This window comes from Schistocerca serialis, chromosome 9 (assembly GCF_023864345.2).
Source record: "Schistocerca serialis cubense isolate TAMUIC-IGC-003099 chromosome 9, iqSchSeri2.2, whole genome shotgun sequence".
Taxonomy (NCBI): Eukaryota; Metazoa; Arthropoda; class Insecta; order Orthoptera; family Acrididae; genus Schistocerca; species Schistocerca serialis.
The window spans coordinates 431701506-431723301 of record NC_064646.1 but is presented as its reverse complement, the minus strand read 5'-3'; the positions used below and the strand labels follow the sequence as shown (position 1 = coordinate 431723301).

The window sequence follows — 21796 nt, the reverse complement described above, 5'->3', positions numbered from 1 at the left end:
ATCCACAACGCAGCTAGTAATTGGCTCGTCCTGAGTTTCATCTCAGCTGACATGAAGCACCGGCTAAGAGACAACATTGTGAAACATACAACAAGCTGTAGACGAGCGTAAAGAATTGGCGTAAGTTCTTCTGTGTGTAACCGTATCGTGTCCTCTGAGGGGGATGTTGGTGACCATTCTTACACGAGCGTGGAAAACCGCCTAAAAACGACACTCAGGATGGCCGGTGTGCCCGCCGACGATCATTAATCCGGCGGTGATTCGTCACCAGCACCATTCACAACAAAAGCAAATAGTTGGGCTGTTCAGCAAGATTCCTAGGAAAATGAGGACAGTGTGCGACATCTCGACACCAGCAAAAATGGTTCAAATGGCTTTAAGCACTATGGGACTTAACATCTGAGGTCATCACTCACCTAGGCTTTGAACTACTTAAATCTAACTAACCTAAGTACATCACACACATTCAAGCCCGAGGCAGGATTCGAACCTGCGACCGTAGCAGCAGCGCGGTTCCGGAGTGAAGCTCCTAGAACCGCTTTTCCACAGCGGCCGGCCGACATCAATAGCTAATGTTGCACAGGCTTGTAAAAATGTGCGATAGAGATGTTGGAGTCAAGATTGCAGGACGTGTATGACATACGGAGCTGTTCAGTATACCAGGTGGTTATAGTTAGTGTGCAGCTAGTCACCATGGTACTTTATGGGCTGTAATTATCGCGTGGCAGTGAAAATTGGTAAGTATGCTGATGCATTAATGCAGAACCCATTTACACTGGAAAAAATAGTTCAAATTTTCTCCACCAGGTGCAAATCTGGCGCTGTACATTGTATATTACTGCGGTAAGACATCCACACTGTCTTTTGACAAACCATAACGTGAGTGCAAAGTGTGGCTATGGACAAGAGAGACCGTGTGCTGTTTCATGTGAGCGGCAGAAATTACAGTGCTGCATTGAGAGAGCATCGGCGAATGAAAAGACGAGGAAGAGTCCCTACTGGCCCCTCTGCTATTCCGTTCTTGATCGTCGTTTCGGCGCTTCCTAGTATACTACAGTAGCTGTCACATAAAAATAAGTGCATAATTAGCAGGTCATCATGGGTTTTCATTTTCTACAGACAAATGGTAAACCTCTGTTGTGATTCCATCGGGCGTCTATGGGTGGGGGTTGGGGATGTCCTTATGGGAATTGGGGACGGATGACTGGCACATATACCGCTACCATGTATATGTGCTGGGAACCTGCGACGGAATCTATGCACCAGCGTGTTCGACGAGGAAGCGACCGAAAAAGATTGAAGACATGATCGCGTAAATTTTTCTATCCGTCTCGACAACAGATCAACCTCGAAACCTCAGCCGCACTGGGGAATCGACATAATTTCCCGTCGACACTGCGTGGACTAACAAAGCCCAAGATATTTAGTGACTGGTAAAGCTGCAGTATATCAGACCGCGGTAGGCAACGTTAAGTCTACAGTTTAGTAAAATCGCAGACAGTGACTGCTAGGTATTCGAGAGAGTTCTATAAGGTTCTACTCAGATTCCAGTAGGGGGCAACTTTGTCCTGTTGCCCCCTTTGCGGACTCCTATGTTGTGGATACTCCCGTATTCCAAGATGATGATGATGATGATGATGATGATGATGATGATGATGATGGTGATGTTTAGTTTGTTGGGCGCTCAACTGCGCGGTTATCAGCGCCCGTACAAATTCCCAACCCTTGCTCAGTCCAATCTCGCTACTTTCATGAATGTTGATGAAATGATGTGGACAACACAAACATGCAGTCATCACGAGGCAGGTGAAAATCCCTGACCCCGCCGGGACTCGATCCCGGGACCCCGGCTCGAGAGCGAGAACACTACCGCGAGCCCACGAGCTGCGGACTCTCCCAAGATGACATTTGCCGTACTGACAGGGCTGCACGCGTACTTTCCTTATTTGACGAACACTCGTGGAACCTGTCGCACCCCGAATGGCCTGCTAAATCAGCCAGTCCCGCGGAAAATGTCTGGAACTATCTGGAACAGTGAGTGAGACGGTAGCAAATAACATGCACCTAATTTGGTAGCACGATGGAGCCTAACTTGCATACTCCATTCTTCGCGGAATCGAGGCCATTATGAAGATTAGAGGCTGAGTTACACGATCTTATCGTGACGCTGCTAGCGATGACAAATTTTTTGTCCCTGCGCTTATGTCAGATGTCATTTTTGCGTTTGAGATGTGTTCCTGATTTGTTGTTGGCCTTTGCTGTAATTACTTCCCGATTGCCCCTACGATGCGTCATCTGCAATCCTTGTGGCCATTTCCTTACTCACCGCAGAAAAACCGAAGCGGTAGCGCAGGCGGTGACTCACTGTGCCTTTGGCCTGGGTCTGAAGATCGCGAACCGCGCCACTTGTCAGCATTCTGAAGCGTAACGTATCGTGCGACATCCTCTCGCAGTGAGACACTCCGGCCCTGCTTGGGTGTTGCGATAGCTGCATCTCGCACATCCGCTGGCGTGTTCTGGCCGCCGAGAACACAGAGCTGGCTGCCTAGCCCCGCAGTGGGAGACGCGCCTCCGCGTTTTTTTGCTGCACGAAGCATGTGGCGCGTGAGGTGGGCGTTTTTTCGTGTGCTCATCAAAATGACGGTCTTGCCATTGCACTCCGCCGCATCTCATCCTACGGTCGCTCGCCACTACAACTGCCGGAACAGCGAACTAGTACTAATGCACTGTAAGACGAACAAAAGAAAAGAAAACGACGTACCACGAACAAATTATCCGAATGGGACGGAAATCGGTTGACTTGACGTGCATGTACAGGCAACCAAATGATTACATGACAATTAATTCAAACCCTCACCTACCGACAGATGATGTTGATATACCTCGATGGGGACAGCTGAAAATGTGTGCCCCCGACTGGGACTCGAACCCGGGATCTCCTGCTTAAATGTCAGACGCTCTATTCATCTGAGCCACCGAGGACACAGATGAATAGCGCGACTGCAGGGACTTATCCCTTGCACGCTTCCCCCCCTGAGACCCACATTCCCAACTGTCCACAATCTACATACGTAATGTACCTAATAGATATTTGCCCATCTACTCATTAGATCCCGGGTTCGAGTCCCAGTCGGGGCACACATATTCAGCTGTCCCCATCGAGGTATTTCAACAACACCTGTCGGCATATGAGGGTTTCAATTAATTATCATTTATTCTAGAGAAGCTGCAGGGTCATCAACGGTATCTGTTCTTTCGAGAACAGTTACTATCTTCATATATATACACTCCTGGAAATTGAAATAAGAACACCGTGAATTCATTGTCCCAGGAAGGGGAAACTTTATTGACACATTCCTGGGGTCAGATACATCACATGATCACACTGACAGAACCACAGGCACATAGACACAGGCAACAGAGCATGCACAATGTCGGCACTAGTACAGTGTATATCCACCTTTCGCAGCAATGCAGGCTGCTATTCTCCCATGGAGACGATCGTAGAGATGCTGGATGTAGTCCTGTGGAACGGCTTGCCATGCCATTTCCACCTGGCGCCTCAGTTGGACCAGCGTTCGTGCTGGACATGCAGACCGCGTGAGACGACGCTTCATCCAGTCCCAAACATGCTCAATGGGAGACAGATCCGGAGATCTTGCTGGCCAGGGTAGTTGACTTACACCTTCTAGAGCACGTTGGGTGGCACGGGATACATGCGGACGTGCATTGTCCTGTTGGAACAGCAAGTTCCCTGGCCGGTCTAGGAATGGTAGAACGATGGGTTCGATGACGGTTTGGATGTACCGTGCACTATTCAGTGTCCCCTCGACGATCACCAGTGGTGTACGGCCAGTGTAGGAGATCGCTCCCCACACCATGATGCCGGGTGTTGGCCCTGTGTGCCTCGGTCGTATGCAGTCCTGATTGTGGCGCTCACCTGCACGGCGCCAAACACGCATACGACCATCATTGGCACCAAGGCAGAAGCGACTCTCATCGCTGAAGACGACACGTCTCCATTCGTCCCTCCATTCACGCCTGTCGCGACACCACTGGAGGCGGGGTGCACGATGTTGGGGCGTGAGCGGAAGACGGCCTAACGGTGTGCGGGACCGTAGCCCAGCTTCATGGAGACGGTTGCGAATGGTCCTCGCCGATACCCCAGGAGCAACAGTGTCCCTAATTTGCTGGGAAGTGGCGGTGCGGTCCCCTACGGCACTGCGTAGGATCCTACGGTCTTGGCGTGCATCCGTGCGTCGCTGCGGTCCGGTCCCAGGTCGACGGGCACGTGCACCTTCCGCCGACCACTGGCGACAACATCGATGTACTGTGGAGACCTCACGCCCCACGTGTTGAGCAATTCGGCGGTACGTCCACCCGGCCTCCCGCATGCCCACTATACGCCCTCGCTCAAAGTCCGTCAACTGCACATACGGTTCACGTCCACGCTGTCGCGGCATGCTACCAGTGTTAAAGACTGCGATGGAGCTCCGTATGCCACGGCAAACTGGCTGACACTGACGGCGGCGGTGCACAAATGCTGCGCAGCTAGCGCCATTCGACGGCCAACACCGCGGTTCCTGGTGTGCCCGCTGTGCCGTGCGTGTGATCATTGCTTGTACAGCCCTCTCGCAGTGTCCGGAGCAAGTATGGTGGGTCTGACACACCGGTGTCAATGTGTTCTTTTTTCCATTTCCAGGAGTGTAGTTAAAGGCTACCCAGCCACTGATCTTCGTCTGTCTCACGGGAAGCGTGCAAGGGATAAGTCCCTGCAGTCGCGCTATTCATCTGTGTCCTCCGGGGCTCAGCTGGATAGAGCGTCTGCCGTGTGAACAGGAGATACCGGGATCGAGTCCCAATCGGGGCACAAATTTTCATCTCTCCCCATCGAGGTATAACAACAACACCTGTCGGCAGCTGAGGGTTTCAGTTAATTGTCATTTATTCTAGAGAAGCTTCACGGTCATCAATGGTATCTGTTCTTTCAAGAACAACTACTATCTTCATATACAGATGATTACAATTTCGGAAAAATTGATTTATTCAAGAGAAAGAGCTTCACAAATTGAGCAAGTGTATAACACGTTAACGCACCTCTGGTCTTTGCGCAAGCAGTTATTCTGCTTGACATTGGTTAATGGAGTTTTTAGATGTCCTTGTGAGGGATATCGCGCCAAACTCTGTCCAATTGTCACGTTAGATCATCAAAATTCCGTGCTAGTTGCAGGTCCCTGCCTATGATGCTCCAAACGTTCTCAATTGAGGAGAAATCTGGCGACCTTGCCGGCCTAGGTAGTGTACGGCAAGCACGAAGAGAAGCAGCAGAAACTCTCGCCGTGTACAGATGGACATTACCTTCGTGAAATTTAAGCCCAGAATGGCTTAAGAAGAAAGGCAACGGGTTGTAGAATTTCGTCAACGTACCGCTGCGCTGTATGTGTGTCGCGGATGAAAACCAGAGGGGTCCCGCTGTGAAAGGAAATGGCACGCCTCACCATCACTCCTCGTTGTCGGTCTGTATAGCGGGCGAACAGCCAGGTTGGTGCCCCACCACTGTTCGGGGCGTCTCTAGATACGTTTTCGGCCTGGAATCCCATTGACTGCAGTAGAATTGTCTTCAGAATTGGGTCCCGTTTAGAGCTCAGCCCCGATGACGAACGAAGACGTACCTGCAGTCGCCTCGTATAGCGGTGGAGTGATGGTCTGGGGTGCCATTTCTTTTCATACAAGACTGCTTTGGTTGACATATGCGCCACCCTTGAAGCACAGCGCTAGGTCGACGATATTCTATGCCCTGCTTTGTTGCCCTTCATTGAAACCATCCTGGGCTTACATTTCAGCAAGATAATGCCCACCTGCACACGGCGAGAGTTTCTGCTGGGTGTCTACGTGCTTGTCAAAGCGTACCTTGGACAACAAGGTCGCCAGATCTCTCCCCAAATGAGAATGTTTGGAGCATTACGGACAGAGTCCTCAAGTCCGCTCGGAAGTTTTACGATCTAACGCAGCAGTTGGAATGAATTCGGAGCGGTATCTCTCTGGAGGATACCCAACAACTCCAGCAATAAATGCCAAACCGAATAACTGCTTTCGTAAGAGTCAGAGGTGTATCATCACCCTCTTTTTTTTTTATTGTAATCACTTGTTTGTCTGTGGATGTACGACACATCTACCGATCTCCGTCGGATAATTGTTTTATGGTTCGTTGTTGCAGTACAGGGTGAGGGTAAAATTTCCCTGCTTACAAAAAAGGAACTGGTATCTTAGACACGGCTACGCTATTTGTTGGACAATAGTAGCTAGTTTTGATGGATTCACTTCCACGTGTGTTCCGTTTGTTGCCCATAGAACGTCTAGACGGTAATCAATTTCCGTCTTTGCCGACATCTCTCGCGTACGCGCTTCTACATCTCGTATTCGTGCCGTAAGAGTTAGCATATCAGGAACTGGTGAGCCGAACGTAACCTCACAGAGAAGTCAAGAGGGGCTATAGCTGCTGAACGTGGTCGTGACAATGTTGGACTACCTCTACCGATCCGTCTTCCCGGGAAGGTTTCACTCAAGATCTGGCGAACAAATACTCCGCAGTGTGGCGGTGCATGATCTTTTTGAAACAATATCAGCAGTTGAAATTCCTCTTGCAACAAGTTCCAACATGTCCAGGTAAACTGTTGCCGTGACGCCGGCTGGTGTGGCCGAGCGGTTCTAGGCGCTTCAGTCTGGAACCGAGTGACCGCTACGGTCGCAGGTTCGAATCCTGCATCGGGCATGGATGTGTGTGATGTCGGTAGGTTAGTTAGGTTTAAGTAGTTCTAAGTTCTAGGGGACTGATGACCTCAGATGTTAAGTCCCATAGTGCTCAGAGCCATTTGAACCATTTGTTACAGTAGACTTAGTGAAAAAGGTCTATCTAATAATTGTGCTGTGTGCATTGCGCTTCCTCTTGCATAGACGCCATTGTGGCACCAGCACTCCTACATTACACTACCTCTAACAAGAAAGAGAGAAAAGAAATGAAATGTTGTCAGAGGAAGTGTAGAAGAATATCCATAACAATTTCATGCGCTAAGCTACCATTTGCAGAATTTCACATAGACGTGTAGAACGGTGCTCATGAAAAGTTATGTAAGTTGAGCTATCATTTGCAAGAAACTGCGTAACTGTAACAAGCATAGTTTCTTAGAGATAATTTTTTGTTATCAGCTAAAGAATGTATGCCAATCCAGTACGTTTACACCAGCTCTCAATTTGGGTTCTCCACAGGCCGATAACCCACTGCCTCTCCTGGATGGCCGTACGAACTCTCCGGCGTCTCTCCTGTTAATGTACGGGTCTGTCGGATTTCGATCTCCACGGTCGTTATTCGATCTGTGTAAACACCCTGTCGCATCCGAGTCGTGACTTAGCTGTGGGGCTGCTACTTGCTTTTTAGAATGTTGGTTAATGTATATGTAGTAATTTTGTATGAGACGAAGGATCTGAAGGGCCTAGAACCGCTTGGCCACAGCGGCCGGCTTGAGGATTCCAATACCGATGTAAAGTGGACTCTAGCAGGCACTAGATGTGAAATGTCTACACCTCTTTTGATATTGTAACTAGAAAGCAACACACTCATCTAACAAAAATTGACATTGGGAAATTTAAAACCTTCCCGTCGTATACATTGTTCCATGATATTTCAGGTGAACTACCGGATGCTAGTAAATTTTTGACTCGATGTTTCGGTGCACAGTCTTCTAGCCATCTTCAGATTATGCCCTGAGCCGAAATGTCGTGGCTGTATGTCACTGACATCCGGCAGTTCGCCTCAAATTTCATGGAACGAAAGGAAATATTTTTACTATATTGTCCATTTAACCAATAAAACCATGTTCACCTTCCACGATTATAACGTATTATTGTTGTTGTAAAAGAAATTTTCAGATATTTTAATATATTATTAATCTGAAATATGTAATCTCTACACGTTTGTGACGCCTTGCGTTCCTTTTTCCGTAGTTACCAGTACCACAACTAGTTTTTGTTGTTGTTATAAATGATTATTTCTCGTTTTGCGGAAAAAATGAGCCATAAAAAAAGGTTCAAATGGCTCTTATCACTATGGGACATAACATCTGAGTCATCAGTCCCCTGGACTTACAACTACGTAAACGTAACTAACCTAAGGACATCACACACATCCATGCCCGAGGCAGGATTCGAACCTGCGACCGTAGCAGCAGCGCGGTTTCTGACTGAAGCGCCTAGAACCGCTCGGACACAGCATGGGAGATCATTTCAATGTAATTTTATAATAGTCTGAGTAGTAAAATTGCAGAAATCCAAAATATAATAAAGATCTGTTATACTGCCCACGAAATTATTATTCGTTCCCATTGTGTAGTTGATGATCAGCTCACTTTATCTTCATTAGATGAAAATAGTTCCAGAACTGCTTGTGTATCAATTGAATTAGCTGAATCGAACTGTTTGGCAACGATAGTGTATTCCAAAGCTCGCGAATTTGTGAACTGCAATACCCACTCTCGCTTTCAGTGACAAAGCTCTAACTCACAATCAGTGGTTGGTTGCAAAATACACGCTGACTTGCTCGTGTGAATAGGAATGTGTCTTTACTCATTCTGGAGCTTTCTAGCGACCAGCATCTTCAAAATGTTGGAGTACACTATTGTTCTACCAGATACCGATTCGCAATTTTCAGTACAGCACACTTGATCTGGGTGGATGAAATAAAACGGTTCCGCACTATCAAGTGGAATGGGTAAGGCTTTTCAATCCTCGCTGTGACTAACACCCCCCGCCGTCCCCCCCCCCCCCCCCCTCCTTTACCGATATCCATACAATTTCACTGACAATGAGAGCCGCGAGGAAGTAGTATTGTCGTACTATTAAAAATGTTACGAAAATACTTCACGGTACTGGCAATATCGGAACAGATGATTTACAGACAGCAGCCCTGTAAAACAACTGACGTTCATAAAGCCGGCATTTGATGGCTCTAGAAGAATCGGTTTATGCCCAACATGTAAACGCGACAATGAACTTTCAAAGTTCGATTTTCGTCTTCCGCGAGTTGTGACGTACATCTATGTAAATGTGGGCAAGTAATTTTTCTAGAAGCCCCGGAGAAGCTGTGCGAAATAAACCATTCGTTAGTTTTCCAGCAGCAAGACAGGATATTCCGTAAGTGCGACATTGACATTCTAGTTTTATCTGTACTCGTTCCTGTGACGCACAATACTTGAAGCACTGCTTAAGAAGGGCGCCTCAGTACAGTAACACACATTGCTTTGCTTACTACACGCGCTTCGTGTACAGAGAAAGCCAAGGAAAGTTTATTTCGAAAGCAAATAATATGTAGTATAATATGTATACTGGCGACAGCACAAGTAGCTTATGTATGTTCTCGGTCGTGAAATGCGGATTCTCAGTCCTCCAAATGAGCCAATTTTGCTTATTGACGAACCCATCCAAATGAAAGTGGACTTCGTCACTAAACCAAACTACACAGCGCATACTAATTCACATCTTGCACCGCGGCCAACCGTGCAGTTTGAGCGCCCTAACGCAAACTGTTCAGCAGTTATGACGATTATGCTTCATTTATTTCAATAATTGTCACCCTGTGGCTCTGAACTTATGCTATTTTTCGAGTGAAGTCACTAAGAAATTTTGAACATTCTTCAGGCACTCCCCCTCCCCCACCCCCAACCCTCACCCCCTTTCTCGCGTGTCGGTACCATTGACACTGTGCAGATAAAATCAGTCAAGATATAGCTTGCACTTTCCGGCTGTGAATGAGAAGGGAAAAGCCCTCGGCCACTCACTTCAAAATAACTCGCAGAGAACAGATACAGAAGTAGGTAATGAGGTATGTGACTACTGCGTTCACGTACATCGAGTGCTCATAGCCTATATGTCTTGCCTATGCCATAAAACAGTAATGGCCTTGTGTAGTTTCGGGTTATATCTGTTGTTTAGGCGGGTAATATTTTTCAGTTTTTAAATAGTGTCTTCGTGCTAATACCTGGTAAGAAATGTCTTCATTGTTACTTTTATGTTTTGAGCTAGCCCGCACGCGTACTACTGTTATTTCACAATTGTTCTGCTGCAGAATTACCCATCTGTGTTTTGCTTCAATGGTGCGTTTTCATGCGATTGCATTGACAAATTTTAGGACCGTGTTTGGATGCACGTTGATTTGCGTCAGTCCTATTGGTTTCCTGAGAAGCAATCATTCGAAACTAGTCCACAAATGGCATGTCTTAATTACTTACTATGCATGGGCGACAGAAAGGTGTTTAATTTGATCGTGTCATAGTTTTAAGGGTTGTGGATTTCCAGTCCTGCATTCTACCTCTACAGTTCTATAAATCCGAGATAAACAACTCTGCAGTTCTTCTGCAAACCCAAGATGAACTTTTTTCAGTGGGTGCATGACTGACGACAAACAGAAGGACCTGGAGTTCGATTTACTGTCAACTCCAAAAAGCAGGTTTTGTGCAAAACTCAGCCTTCGGATTGAGGAAGCTTTATTTTACTTATTCTCTGCAGTGATTTCGTAATTTTAGAAAAGCGTTTAATTATTTTCTCTTCTTACTTCGGATCGTAGTTCTTGCGTGATCGAGCGATATCATCATTAATCACCAGTATGCTTCGTATAAAATTTTGGACACTGCTTTAAAAATTGTCTTCTATTTTGAATTTGTTTGTGCTATTAAACGCCTTTGCTTCAGTCGCGGAGTGTGACATCATCGTCACCTCTATAACGAAGAATAACTTGGAAAATGTGTCACTTTGTAATCGACGATAAGTGTCGAATGATTATCTCTAAATCTCGATGAAGATATCGATCTTTTCATAAACGTCGAGAGTATCTAGACCGCGGAGCTCCGTGAGACAGTGGCGCCACACCATAACGCCTTTGAAACGGGGAATACTTTTAAACTGATCGCAATAAAAGAGCGAACTTTCACGGAATAAAAAAAAAGATCGTCAGTCGGATCGTTTCGTCCGAATTCCGTTGTGGGTGTGCACCGCGCGCGTGGCCCGAGGTATTTGCCGCCTTGCGTTGCGTCACGTGATCACCCCCTCTCCCAGCACTCGAGCCGTGCCTTCGCCCTACGTCATCTCGGCAGCGTAGCGGCTGTATAAAGCGGCAGCTGCGAACGCTACTCACGTTAGTTTGCGGTCGTTCTGAGGGGGTGTGTGCGAGTACGTGTGAACGTCGGTTGTTGCAGTCTTCCAGTGTTACTAGCAGCGTTACGCCATCATGTCTGTGGACGAATTTGTTGGTCGCAAATACAAGCTCGACAAGAGCGAGAATTTTGATGAAGTGATGAAAGCGCTCGGTGAGTTCATTTCAATGTCTTTGTTTGGGACCAAAATCATTGTCGTAGAATGTTAGGTTTTGAACGCGAAAGCTTAACACGTTTGAAAATATTCCACAAGGAACTATTTCGTAATTCCTGAGTGGCCCCTTCAAGAGAGGAAATTTATGTGAAAATAATTTGTTGGCACTTGAAGTTGCACTACTTTCGTTCTCCGTAGAGAATCCCGGCGTGTACTTGAGCAATCTGTCAATCTAAATGTCTGAGCATGATACGTACTGATTAAACGATTTTGCTATAGAAACAATTACATATGTTATATGAGGAACTCTTACTGGTATAGTTTGCAGCTGCGGTTTTCGTTTCAGGTTATGAACAGTACAATAAGTCTTATTTGTATGGCAGATGTGCTGTGATAGTCCAGTTTCGGAATCGAGCCATAATGTTGTATAAGCTACGTAGATGTAAAATGTGTGTAGGCGCACTGGTATTTTCTGGTAGCTCTCGAATGTAAACGAGACTAAAGTTCTATCCCCCAGCCCCTCGAATCTTGACAGGTACCTGTCGAGTGTCATGCGTTGCTAATGCTGATCATGCCAACGTAGTTTACGGTTGTAGAACTGTAGTCGCATCCTCGTCGAAAAGACGTGGAAGCATCTCGGATTTAGTTTCTGCTTAATCTGCTGCATTGTCTTCCTGAATTGATTGCTAAATTATGAAGCCAATTGTGCCTCCCTGCGGAATAATTAAAAGTTCAGGTGTCTGACGTGGCTAAACGGTTTGGCAGTAAACTGCGGGCGCCTCTGCATACAGCTTTCGCCGTGGCGGTCAAGGCCAACTAGCGGCCGCGTGTTTAGCTACGTGGCTGGTGGCCCCCGACGATGTAGCTTGAGGCAGTGCCATCTTCATGCGCGAGTCTGGGAAGGTAGGGGGGGGGGGGGGGTGTTCATACTGCTATGAGCGTTACTGTTTCACTTTGAATAAGCTTACTGAAGTTGCAATTTGAGATATTCAAAAAAATACAGCAAAAACTTCGGCCCAGTATTGGATGTTCCGATTCTTCGTAATGGAAAGGACGTGCTGAAAAGAATCCCACGCGTAGGCGTGAATTTGTCTTCCCATATATGTGCGGCATGTTGAAAACATATCTGGCGTCCTATCGTGTGATTTATGCATGCTATGTTGCAGTCGTAGTTCATACAGGACTGAACTAATGAGCTTGGTGTTCTTGCGTGTCCTTGGTGGGAAGTTCACCAGCCAGTAGTTGTCAACCAGTGACAGACCTGCAGAACAACCAAGTGCGGTAATTATTCTTTCACGTCGATAAGCTGCTCTACTTCTAAGGCTCGCTGCCATGACTGGTCAGAGCGAGCTTGCAGGTGGACAGTTAACGGCTTATTGGCAAACTCGTAGCAGTGGAAGTTCGAAAACATAACGAAAGAATTTTTTTACGTGTGAAATCATTTTTTTCACTTGCTAATGGGAGTATTTGTTGCTATAGGTACACTTTTCTTCGTAAGAGATTCCTCGGTGAATTGTGCACAGCATACAAACCATACTTAAAGGTGTATGAAACTCTATAATTTCCGAAATCTATAAAAACTGTGGTAAAAATTGAGGTAATTAACTAGAAAATTTCAGGTTTCCCTAAACATGAAGTTTATTTTTTTCATAAATTCTAGAGTTTCATACGCCTGTGAGTATGGTATGTATGATGTTGAAAATTCATCGAAGAATCTAACTTACGAAAAGTGTACCTATAGCAACAATTGCACCCATTTAGTAAAGCGGAAAAATGATGAAATTTCACAGGAAAAAAATGTTTTCGAACTTCCACTGCAATGAGTGTGAATCCTGAATCCTTTCTGGTGATACTGACAGTTTTATGAATTTATTTGTAAAAGTATAGACACGGGAAATGTCATGTGATGCCTCCCCTGCTCAAGGTCGGCCCGTTTGACGTCCTACCCCCCCTTAATGATGGCAAGTTCAGCGAGGGATTGCCTAGTTAAGTGTTACGTACTTCGTACCGCAATAGTCTTTAGTTTCTGCTTTTTTTTATACTCTACATACTAAAGGCCCAACCTTTATATTAAGAGAAAATATTCGGTGCAGGTGAAAGTTACGCATGAAAACTTCCACGCGCACATCAATCTTAAGGGTTAAGCTGCTGACATGCAGGCTCACATGTGCAATTTTAACTGCACAAGTTTAGTGTGGTCTGTTAAACTGTAGTTCATCATTGCGTTAGTACGCACAAGAGATACACAGCTTATTACAAGCAAAGGCTGTTTGAAAATTAATATATATTGCGACGTAAAGTATGGTTGCAGAGGATCTTAACATGCACACGTTAATTCCCATACAATCGCTTTGAACAGTTTAGAGTTTAATAACTAAGCAGCTTTAAAATATTTTTGTCGTTAGTATATTCTCGGCTAACTCCATTTCAAATTCCTTTCCACATTTCCTTCGGATAAGCGTCTTACGTCATGTAAAAGTCTGATTGCAGCAGGTTCTACTTCGTTTCTCTGAATAAAATAATTTCTTAAAGATTGTAATTGCTGCTGATGTGCCGTAGTCGACGCGGTGAAGTTACTCGGTGCGCTCATGTGTGATTCAGACGCTATTTTGTGTGCGTATTAAGATTTATTGGAGAATTTCGCACGGTGTCGCATCTGTGCAAACGCGTTAGTACTTTAATTACGCCACGCCCACCTGAGCCTATACTCACTGATGCGAGCTGGCTTACTTTACGCGTATTTCACGTGTATCAGGATCCAGTCAGCTTTGCTTTCCTTGCTGACACTAACATCAAACTACCTGGCAGAGTACAAAGTTAATTCAGTTGGAAAAACTCATGACCTTGATTCGTAGATTTTACTAGTGGCTGCTTTGGAATCGAAGGACTTAGTTTCCTGCCTTGCTTTAGTTACGTGGACGGTGGGACTGGTCAAAGAGATGTTTGTGCCATATTTATTTTCTAGCGTTTGGAACTTCATCGGTGGCTGGAAAAAGCTGACAAAGCTAAGCTCTTAATACGTTACCGCGCAGCGGTTGGGTCGTGATTGTCAGACTGCTGCCGAAGATCATAGAGCTGCTGCCAACGTTAATTGTGGAGCTTCTAGTGTGTAAGAATCGATGCTGTTCCCGTCTTTAGCACAGTGGCCCACTAGTTGTCCCACTTGCCTTTCTTTCGCTTGGTGTTATTCCTATGGCTTTTGTACACTCCAGCATACTAAAATTGGTCGTTAAAGAATACTGGCAGAAAATCTGCATTAGTTAGGCATTTTCCTAACACGATCTATTATTTCCATCTGTTATTAGATCTTCCTAATGTCTAATTCGCCGGCAACTTTGATTTTCTGCTGTCTTCCATTCTTGACGCAACTCCGTCCACTTAAGTTCCCATAGTAAACTTCATCAATTCCTCCTTGTCAGAATCACTATTGCAGGATAGTAGTACCTAGCTAAGCTCCTCAGGGATAACACATCTGATTCTTGTTTCCTGTGCTCATTTGTTCGTTGCAATCCGTAGACGCCCATATCACGGTGGATTCTGATATTTTGCAGAATTTCCTTTCGGCAAAAGGTTTCTGTAGATGGTTCAGTTGACATTCTTTTTGAATGACCATTCCACATGATTTTCATAACCTGAAAAATTTTCCAGCTATTAATTTTGCTGATATTATCCTGTTCCTAGAAACCATAACCTTAGTTTCCTGTGAAGACCAAATAACTTAGCGCTATTGGACCAGTTTTTCGATAGCTGTAGTCTCATCCCGCTAACAGGGATGAGTTCAGTCAACAAAGTAATTCACAGAATGAAATTATCTGTGACTAATGGATCACGTCCTGCTGCCAGACTGTTCGTGTAGCCCATGAATTGCTTGTTCCTTAAGCTGGGAGTTGATAGTGCGTTCATGTATACACATGTGCAAGATAGTTCATTAGAAAAAGATCTGCACAAAAATGCCTTGGGCCAGAGCCTAATGACGTGAACACTGTGAAAACTTGAATTTTGATTCCCGTGCATATAACTGCTTACGATAAAATGGAACTGTAGTATAATGGCGTGACCTCTTTCGTTCCAGGTGTGGGCATGGTGACCCGCAAGATGGGCAACGCGGTGAGCCCCGTCATCGAGCTGACGAAGGACGGCGACACGTACACGCTCAAGTCCTCGTCCACGTTCAAGAACACGGTCATCACCTTCAAACTGGGCGAGGAGTTCGAGGAGGAGACTCCGGATGGCCGCAAAGTAAAGTCGACCATCACCCAGGATGGCAACAAGCTGCACCACATCCAGAAGGGCGAGAAGACCACCACAATTGTGCGAGAGTTTTCAGCCGAAGAGGTGAAGATGGTAAGTAAGGTGACAAAAACCTGCTCTGCGTGTAGCCGGCGCATTCCTCTAGGTCCATGTCAAATAGTTCAACCTGTCCACTAAAAATACCTCGCGGTATGTGTGGCTCAAGAGGTAGGCGCCAGCTAGAAATAATGTGCAGTTTACTAACAAAGCCTTAGCAACTGCCCCTCTTCACTGATATCATCACGAGTTTCGATCATTGCCTGAACATGAAGTTCCCAAGGCAGTACGGATTTCGAAACAGTCGCCTTCGAGTTCCCATCTTCTGTTCATTGGAAACTGTATTAACATAAATTGCCCCACCGAGAGTAAACTGACTGTACTTAGTCATGACAAAGAGAATTGTTACTATTGACTCAATTGAAATAATCTGCTTTACTATTTTCGCTGTCGGTTGCAATGTTATGACATTACCGCCATGTAGCAAACATTTAAATTACGACGGATATAAAATTCAGAATTTTTTTCTGATCACAGGACTACAAAACATTAAATTTATTGTGCTTAATAGCAATGTTTAATTCAAATTCCATAGTATGAAAATTTTAAGTAATTAGGTTTTTAATTAGTAATTTCATCGAAATGCACATGTTCTTAATCAAATTGCAAAACACGGAATATATTTTTGTCGAGATATCCATAATGTTAGCCCATGAAATGACATCTTTACGTTGATCACTTTTCCTTCACATTAGTAACTAAAGCTTCTTCAGTGAAATTAGGATTAAATTTGTTTACGTTTACATTATGCATCTGAAGTAAAAACAGTTGCTACCGGCCAGATCCGAATAGAGGATCTGACAATGGGTCTTCAACCCTACCATTAAGCCATTACTAATTACGTTAATAATCAGATTTTAACTGTTCAGAAATTTAATTCTCAGACAGTTTTCTATTTTTGAGAATCATGCTGCTTCAAGAAACTGTACAGGCACTTGTCAAATCCTGTAATAAAGATACAGCCAGTTCATAGTGTCACTGTAGGACAAAATGCGTAACAAATATATGGACTATTGCATTGGACACTAGCTTAATGAAATCCGCAAACACACGAGTCTTGGGCGTCCGCCTCCTATCCCACCTTAGTATCCTGTTCAGAACGCCATAAAATGTCGTAGTGAAAATCACTTAAGTATTTCCAGGATTAATACTGGGCAGTATGTGAGTAAGGCCCTTGACTGTATTTCTGTAATTACTGGTTTCTTATCGAGATTACCGCAGCATAGCTTCTACTTTTAGAAAAACAGTAGAAATGCTCCCATCTCACGCTGAGCAAACGTGGATGAGCTCCTAAACCATCTTGGCACCAATTTTCCTCCTTTTGGCATAGCTTACTAAACATTTATATCCCATGAAATCAGGAATTTGACGTGCAATTTTTGATAAGCCAATAATTAACTAAGCATCCATGTCACTCTTGGAAGTTCATTTATCTACAATCATTCATTTGTATTGTCAACTAGATATTTCCTCAGCTCTCCTAATACACATGTGAACTTTCTAGGCACATTAATCATCCACTCCCTAAGACACTCCATGTTCTGTCCAGCAGCTTTTCGTCTTAATCAGATTTCTCTAGTGCATAGTTCTTTTTCTGCATTTCCCCAGAATTTCTGCGTTATCAACTTAAGAGCACAAATTCAGTAAGCTGAACCGTCATTCCATGTAAAACGGAACAAAGCACAAATTGTCAATTCGAAACTTAGCGGGAATGGTGCTCTCCAGATAAAAAGAACTACATAACTTCGCTTTAGCGGAAAAGTACTGGTGTTAATATGCAGGGTAGTTTGTCCTAACGTTCAAAAACAACTCCGGAGCGATGTAAATAACTGTGGGACAAGTAATTTGATGACACATGTGACTGCAAATGTCGGGAGATCCCCAAAAATGGATAGCAAACGTTGGACATGGATAACACTCAAAATGCGGAGTATTTTTGAGCGTGTGCTAAAGAAGATTGAACGTCACAATGCTTCCACTGAAGCAAACGGAACCGTTTCGAACACCTTTTGTAAATGCGATCCGTTGTAAACATAGAAATAAGTTATCGCTGCTGTAAACAGGGAACAGTTGTTGCTTTGTATTTCTTTCCTTTCGTGCTTTCCTTCGTCAATAACAAAAACGCAGATCACTAACAAGTAACTACGCAATTCAAAAGCTTGTACTCATTTACTTGTGACAAAATACCGTAGGTTTTATGTTGGACTGTACTTCGCAGTACACCATCGGACACAACGATACTGCTAAATTAATAAATATAAAAACGGCCGCAGGCAATGAAAAAGTACTGCATGTCACAACAGACTTAGACCCTGAGTCCCGCCCACATTGGCCGGTAACCAACCCAACGTAAACGGTTCGCTTGCACTGCGATGACGAAGTGCGACAGTCCAATAGCTTGAACAGTTGCAGTGCGGAGAGGTACTTAGGCTTACGTCACATGTTATCTATCCGCTTTCGGAATATTTGCCAACATTTGCGGCTCCATGTGTCTTAGATTGCCTCGTCCTAATCTGTCGCTTCAGATCTTCTAAATGTTAGAAGGAATCGTCCTGCATACACACGTTTTGACTAGACAACTACATATCTCTGAAACGATGCATTGTGCGAAGAAGTTGGGGGCGTAAAGTTAATGTTGAAGAAATGTCACCGCTAGAAATGGCCGCCTCCTAGCCACAGCTCTTGCGACATCGGGGTGAACTGTGCAATAATTGTCAGTCTGGAAAACTGTTTGGATTCTACGCCAAAATGTGGACTACTTGAACTACTGCCCATTCGTGGTAGATGACGATGTAATACACAAATCTAGTCTACCTCCTTCTGCAATCAAGAACTCTATGGATTCTAAACTTATGGTGTAAACGTAAACATCTGTATTGTAACAGTTTATTGTACAGTAAAATATGGTTAGCCGTTTGCGTACGGCATGATCAGACTGACAACACGCATATAATTTCTTGTTCGTATAAATCCAAAACAAAGCACCCCAAATGAGTGGTAAGAGGACTCATCGCTAAAGGTGTGCCAATGAAAATAGAAAACAAAGACATAAACGTGACCTTTCCTGGATCACGCTAAACATGGTTGCTAATTGTACTATTAAATTTGCAACACTAAAGTAATACAAGTCATGCTAAACCGTTAAAACACTAAGGTTTATTTCAATGGTAAATTAGTGTAGAATCAAATTCCTCGGTTGCGAATTTGGCACACTTCATATTTTTAGATTACAGCGCCACCTACAACGAATAAACTGGTTTCGTTAAATTGTCGATCTTTTAGCGTACAGTCAGATTATATGCAGAAAATAGGGGTGCCCATTTGAAAATACTGCTCACCCCACCCACTCTGGAAGGGTGGTTAGGTGGCAAGTTTCAGCACAATATCCCCTTTATTAATATTGACTTGCACCTAAGACATTCTTCATATGTTGCGGCGTTTTCGCAGTATTTGGTATAAAGTTAAAACTAAAATCATTTATAGTAAGTCTTACTAAAAATACCCAACTTCGCATAAATGGCGTTCGTAGGTTCAGGAAATAGTAATGAAAAGATCTTAATGTGAACGCTATTGAGTCATTCCTCTCATTCCATTGAAAACAGGGTGAAATTTAGCTACACCATGAAAGCCAATAACTGTTCCAGCATTTAGCCCTATGCTGTGTGTATTTAAAATATGGTATGCATGCAAATTTCCTAGTTGCAGTATTAAAAAACGTGCGATTCACATACATGATCTGAAAACATGTACTCCAGATGGTGTTTCAGGTGGTGCCTATATGACTTACAAAAACTGACCTAAAACTGGTGTCACCTAATAGTGTTCATGTTGCATTCCTTAGTTGGATGTGAAAGGTACTTAACTTTCCTCAGCCAGCTAACATTTCGTTAAATACCAGAATTGTCTACTTCTGTGAAGGTTCATAGAAGTTGTGGACCTCCAGTTGGTTGTCATAATATAAACTATTGTTTGGAGCTTAAAGCAGTGTCGAAACCTCAAACGTCTGTGAATAAACAGTGCAGTGTTGGTGCTAACAAGAGTTACTCAAATAAATCAATGCCAGTAGATTCAATCTATGCAGATATTGGTACATGGTAAATCTTTCTTAGATACTCAGTAATGGTTTTGCAAAATAACTTAAGATTTGTTAAAGACCATCAATAAGATTTGTGTATTTAAACAAATTTACCTGTGGCACCAGAATACTGCCTCACACTAGTCATGTGCTGTACTTAAATCTTTCTGCAGACTCCTCTATCATTGCCCAAATACTTCCACATTTCAGAGTGTGTGTAACAAGTTATTAGACACAATGTGCTTGCTAATATCATGTAAGTAGGTATCTGGGTATTCTTAGTGTTCCTTGCCTTAGAATATCACTGCAGTAATGTAATCATTACATGATCTATTTGCAAACGGTGGGAAAAAGTAGCATTTTTGTACTACTGTGACTACTGGTAGGTGCTCAGATCTTACTCCTTCTCAATAAGGGGTGAAATGCACTTAAAACGAAGAGGTTGAAGTTCTTACTGTAAATAACCTTGAATTTCTTAAATCTTCAAAGAACTCCAAATAGGAAGTTATCATGTGGTAAACCACTGGACAACTTTTGTGTATTGCAATGCCCTCTTCCCAAAAGTGTGGAAAATGGCAGTGGTCTGTTATTTCTATTGTTGGAAGTTAAAAAATGCAATACATTCTGAAAGTGTCTCAGTGTAGAAACTGGGAAATCCTAAAGTTCAAGCATTTCATTTCACCTAATTTGGGGCTCATACTTTACTAAATAAAGTCGTAAATTTTTCAAGTCTGAAAACTACACCTCCAAACAAACCTCATGTTAAAGGCTAGATTTTGTATTTTGGTAACTGGTAGGTTTTAAAGAAACACTAGAATGTTACAATTTTAAATCACAATTGTCAAACTGTGCTAGGAAGTTGATTAACTTTGAATTGTATTTGTTTCAGACCATTACAGTGGACGACCTTGTGTGTACGAGAATCTACAAAGCGATCTAAGACTGCAACTTTCGCCACTGAAGATAATTATTTCAATTTTTTGAATGCCAATTGTTAAATTTGTAGGAAAATTAGATTCCATACCAAGTGATACAGCTTCATAATAGTTTAGTTGATATTTGCTGTTAAGAATTTGTCAGCTCATTTATTAGCTACTATATTTATTCCAGTTATTTTAATATTAAAATTTAAAAATTGTAGTTTTCAGCTGAACAGATCTTGATGTTCCTAAAGTATTTTTGTATTCTGCATTTGGTACAATTGTTATATGCATTTAAGTGTTTCCTAAATTCTTGAACTTTGTACTGAATTTACTGTAAGTTAATAAAATTACATACCTTTAAATGATACACCATTGCCAATTACATACTTCCCTTAATAGCATTTCAATTCCAGTAATATTGAAAGTAATGATTAAACAATGAATTCATTCTTAATGTGATTTTGTTAATCTGAGATGTCTTTCAATTGGGGTTGTACCTACTCAAGAAGGGATTAAAATACACTAACTAGGTTTAAACACCACAAAGAAAATATCCCTACCCTCCCTTATAATAAACATGTTCCCATCCCAACCATGTAATACTTACATTTTGACATAATTTAGACACAGATCAAAAGATGTAGCTGCTCAACAATCAGTTCCCTGTGAAAGACGTATTCTTGGAGTCTATCCCTAAGTAAATTTATTCTAAAAGAGACCTTTGTCATGCAAAGGTCACTTCCCAAACAAAAATCAGTGCTGCTGGGAAAGTTCGCTCAAAACTCCCTAGTACTGACAGTTTCTTTGTCATGCCTTGCAATTATCTTCTGGAGGTCTTATTGCTTGTTAATCTAGCTACTGATGATGGAGAGACCAAGCTTCCCCACTGACAGTATACCAATAAAATGAGGCCTATTGGTAGTAGTATCTAAAGGACTACTTGGACTGCAGCATGAGCCTATACAACAGAACATTGCTTCCTGTTAACACCTCACTTTGGAGTAGTTGAACAGTGTACTTCTGCATAAGTAATGAGTAATGTCATTGAAGGTATCAGTAGCAGGGAGGGTTCTAAGATAACAAATCAGATTAGTGG

The 21796-nt window shown here is 43.4% G+C and overlaps 1 protein-coding gene across 3 annotated transcripts in view; it reads left to right on the top strand.

Moving 5' to 3' along the window:
• Positions 1-21067, top strand: part of LOC126419059 (fatty acid-binding protein, muscle-like) — a 159150-nt gene extending 138083 nt beyond the window's left edge. For 2 of the 3 annotated variants that reach the window (XM_050086138.1, XM_050086136.1), the window contains exons 2-3: positions 15428-15699; positions 20667-21067. In XM_050086138.1, the coding sequence (XP_049942095.1) occupies positions 15428-15699; positions 20667-20717 (323 nt within the window). In that variant the 3' untranslated portion in view covers positions 20718-21067. Of the gene's footprint in view, positions 1-11170; positions 11355-15427; positions 15700-20666 lie in introns of those variants that run through there. The other variant, XM_050086137.1, reaches the window with a different exon arrangement.
• Positions 21068-21796: the final 729 nt, after the last annotated feature.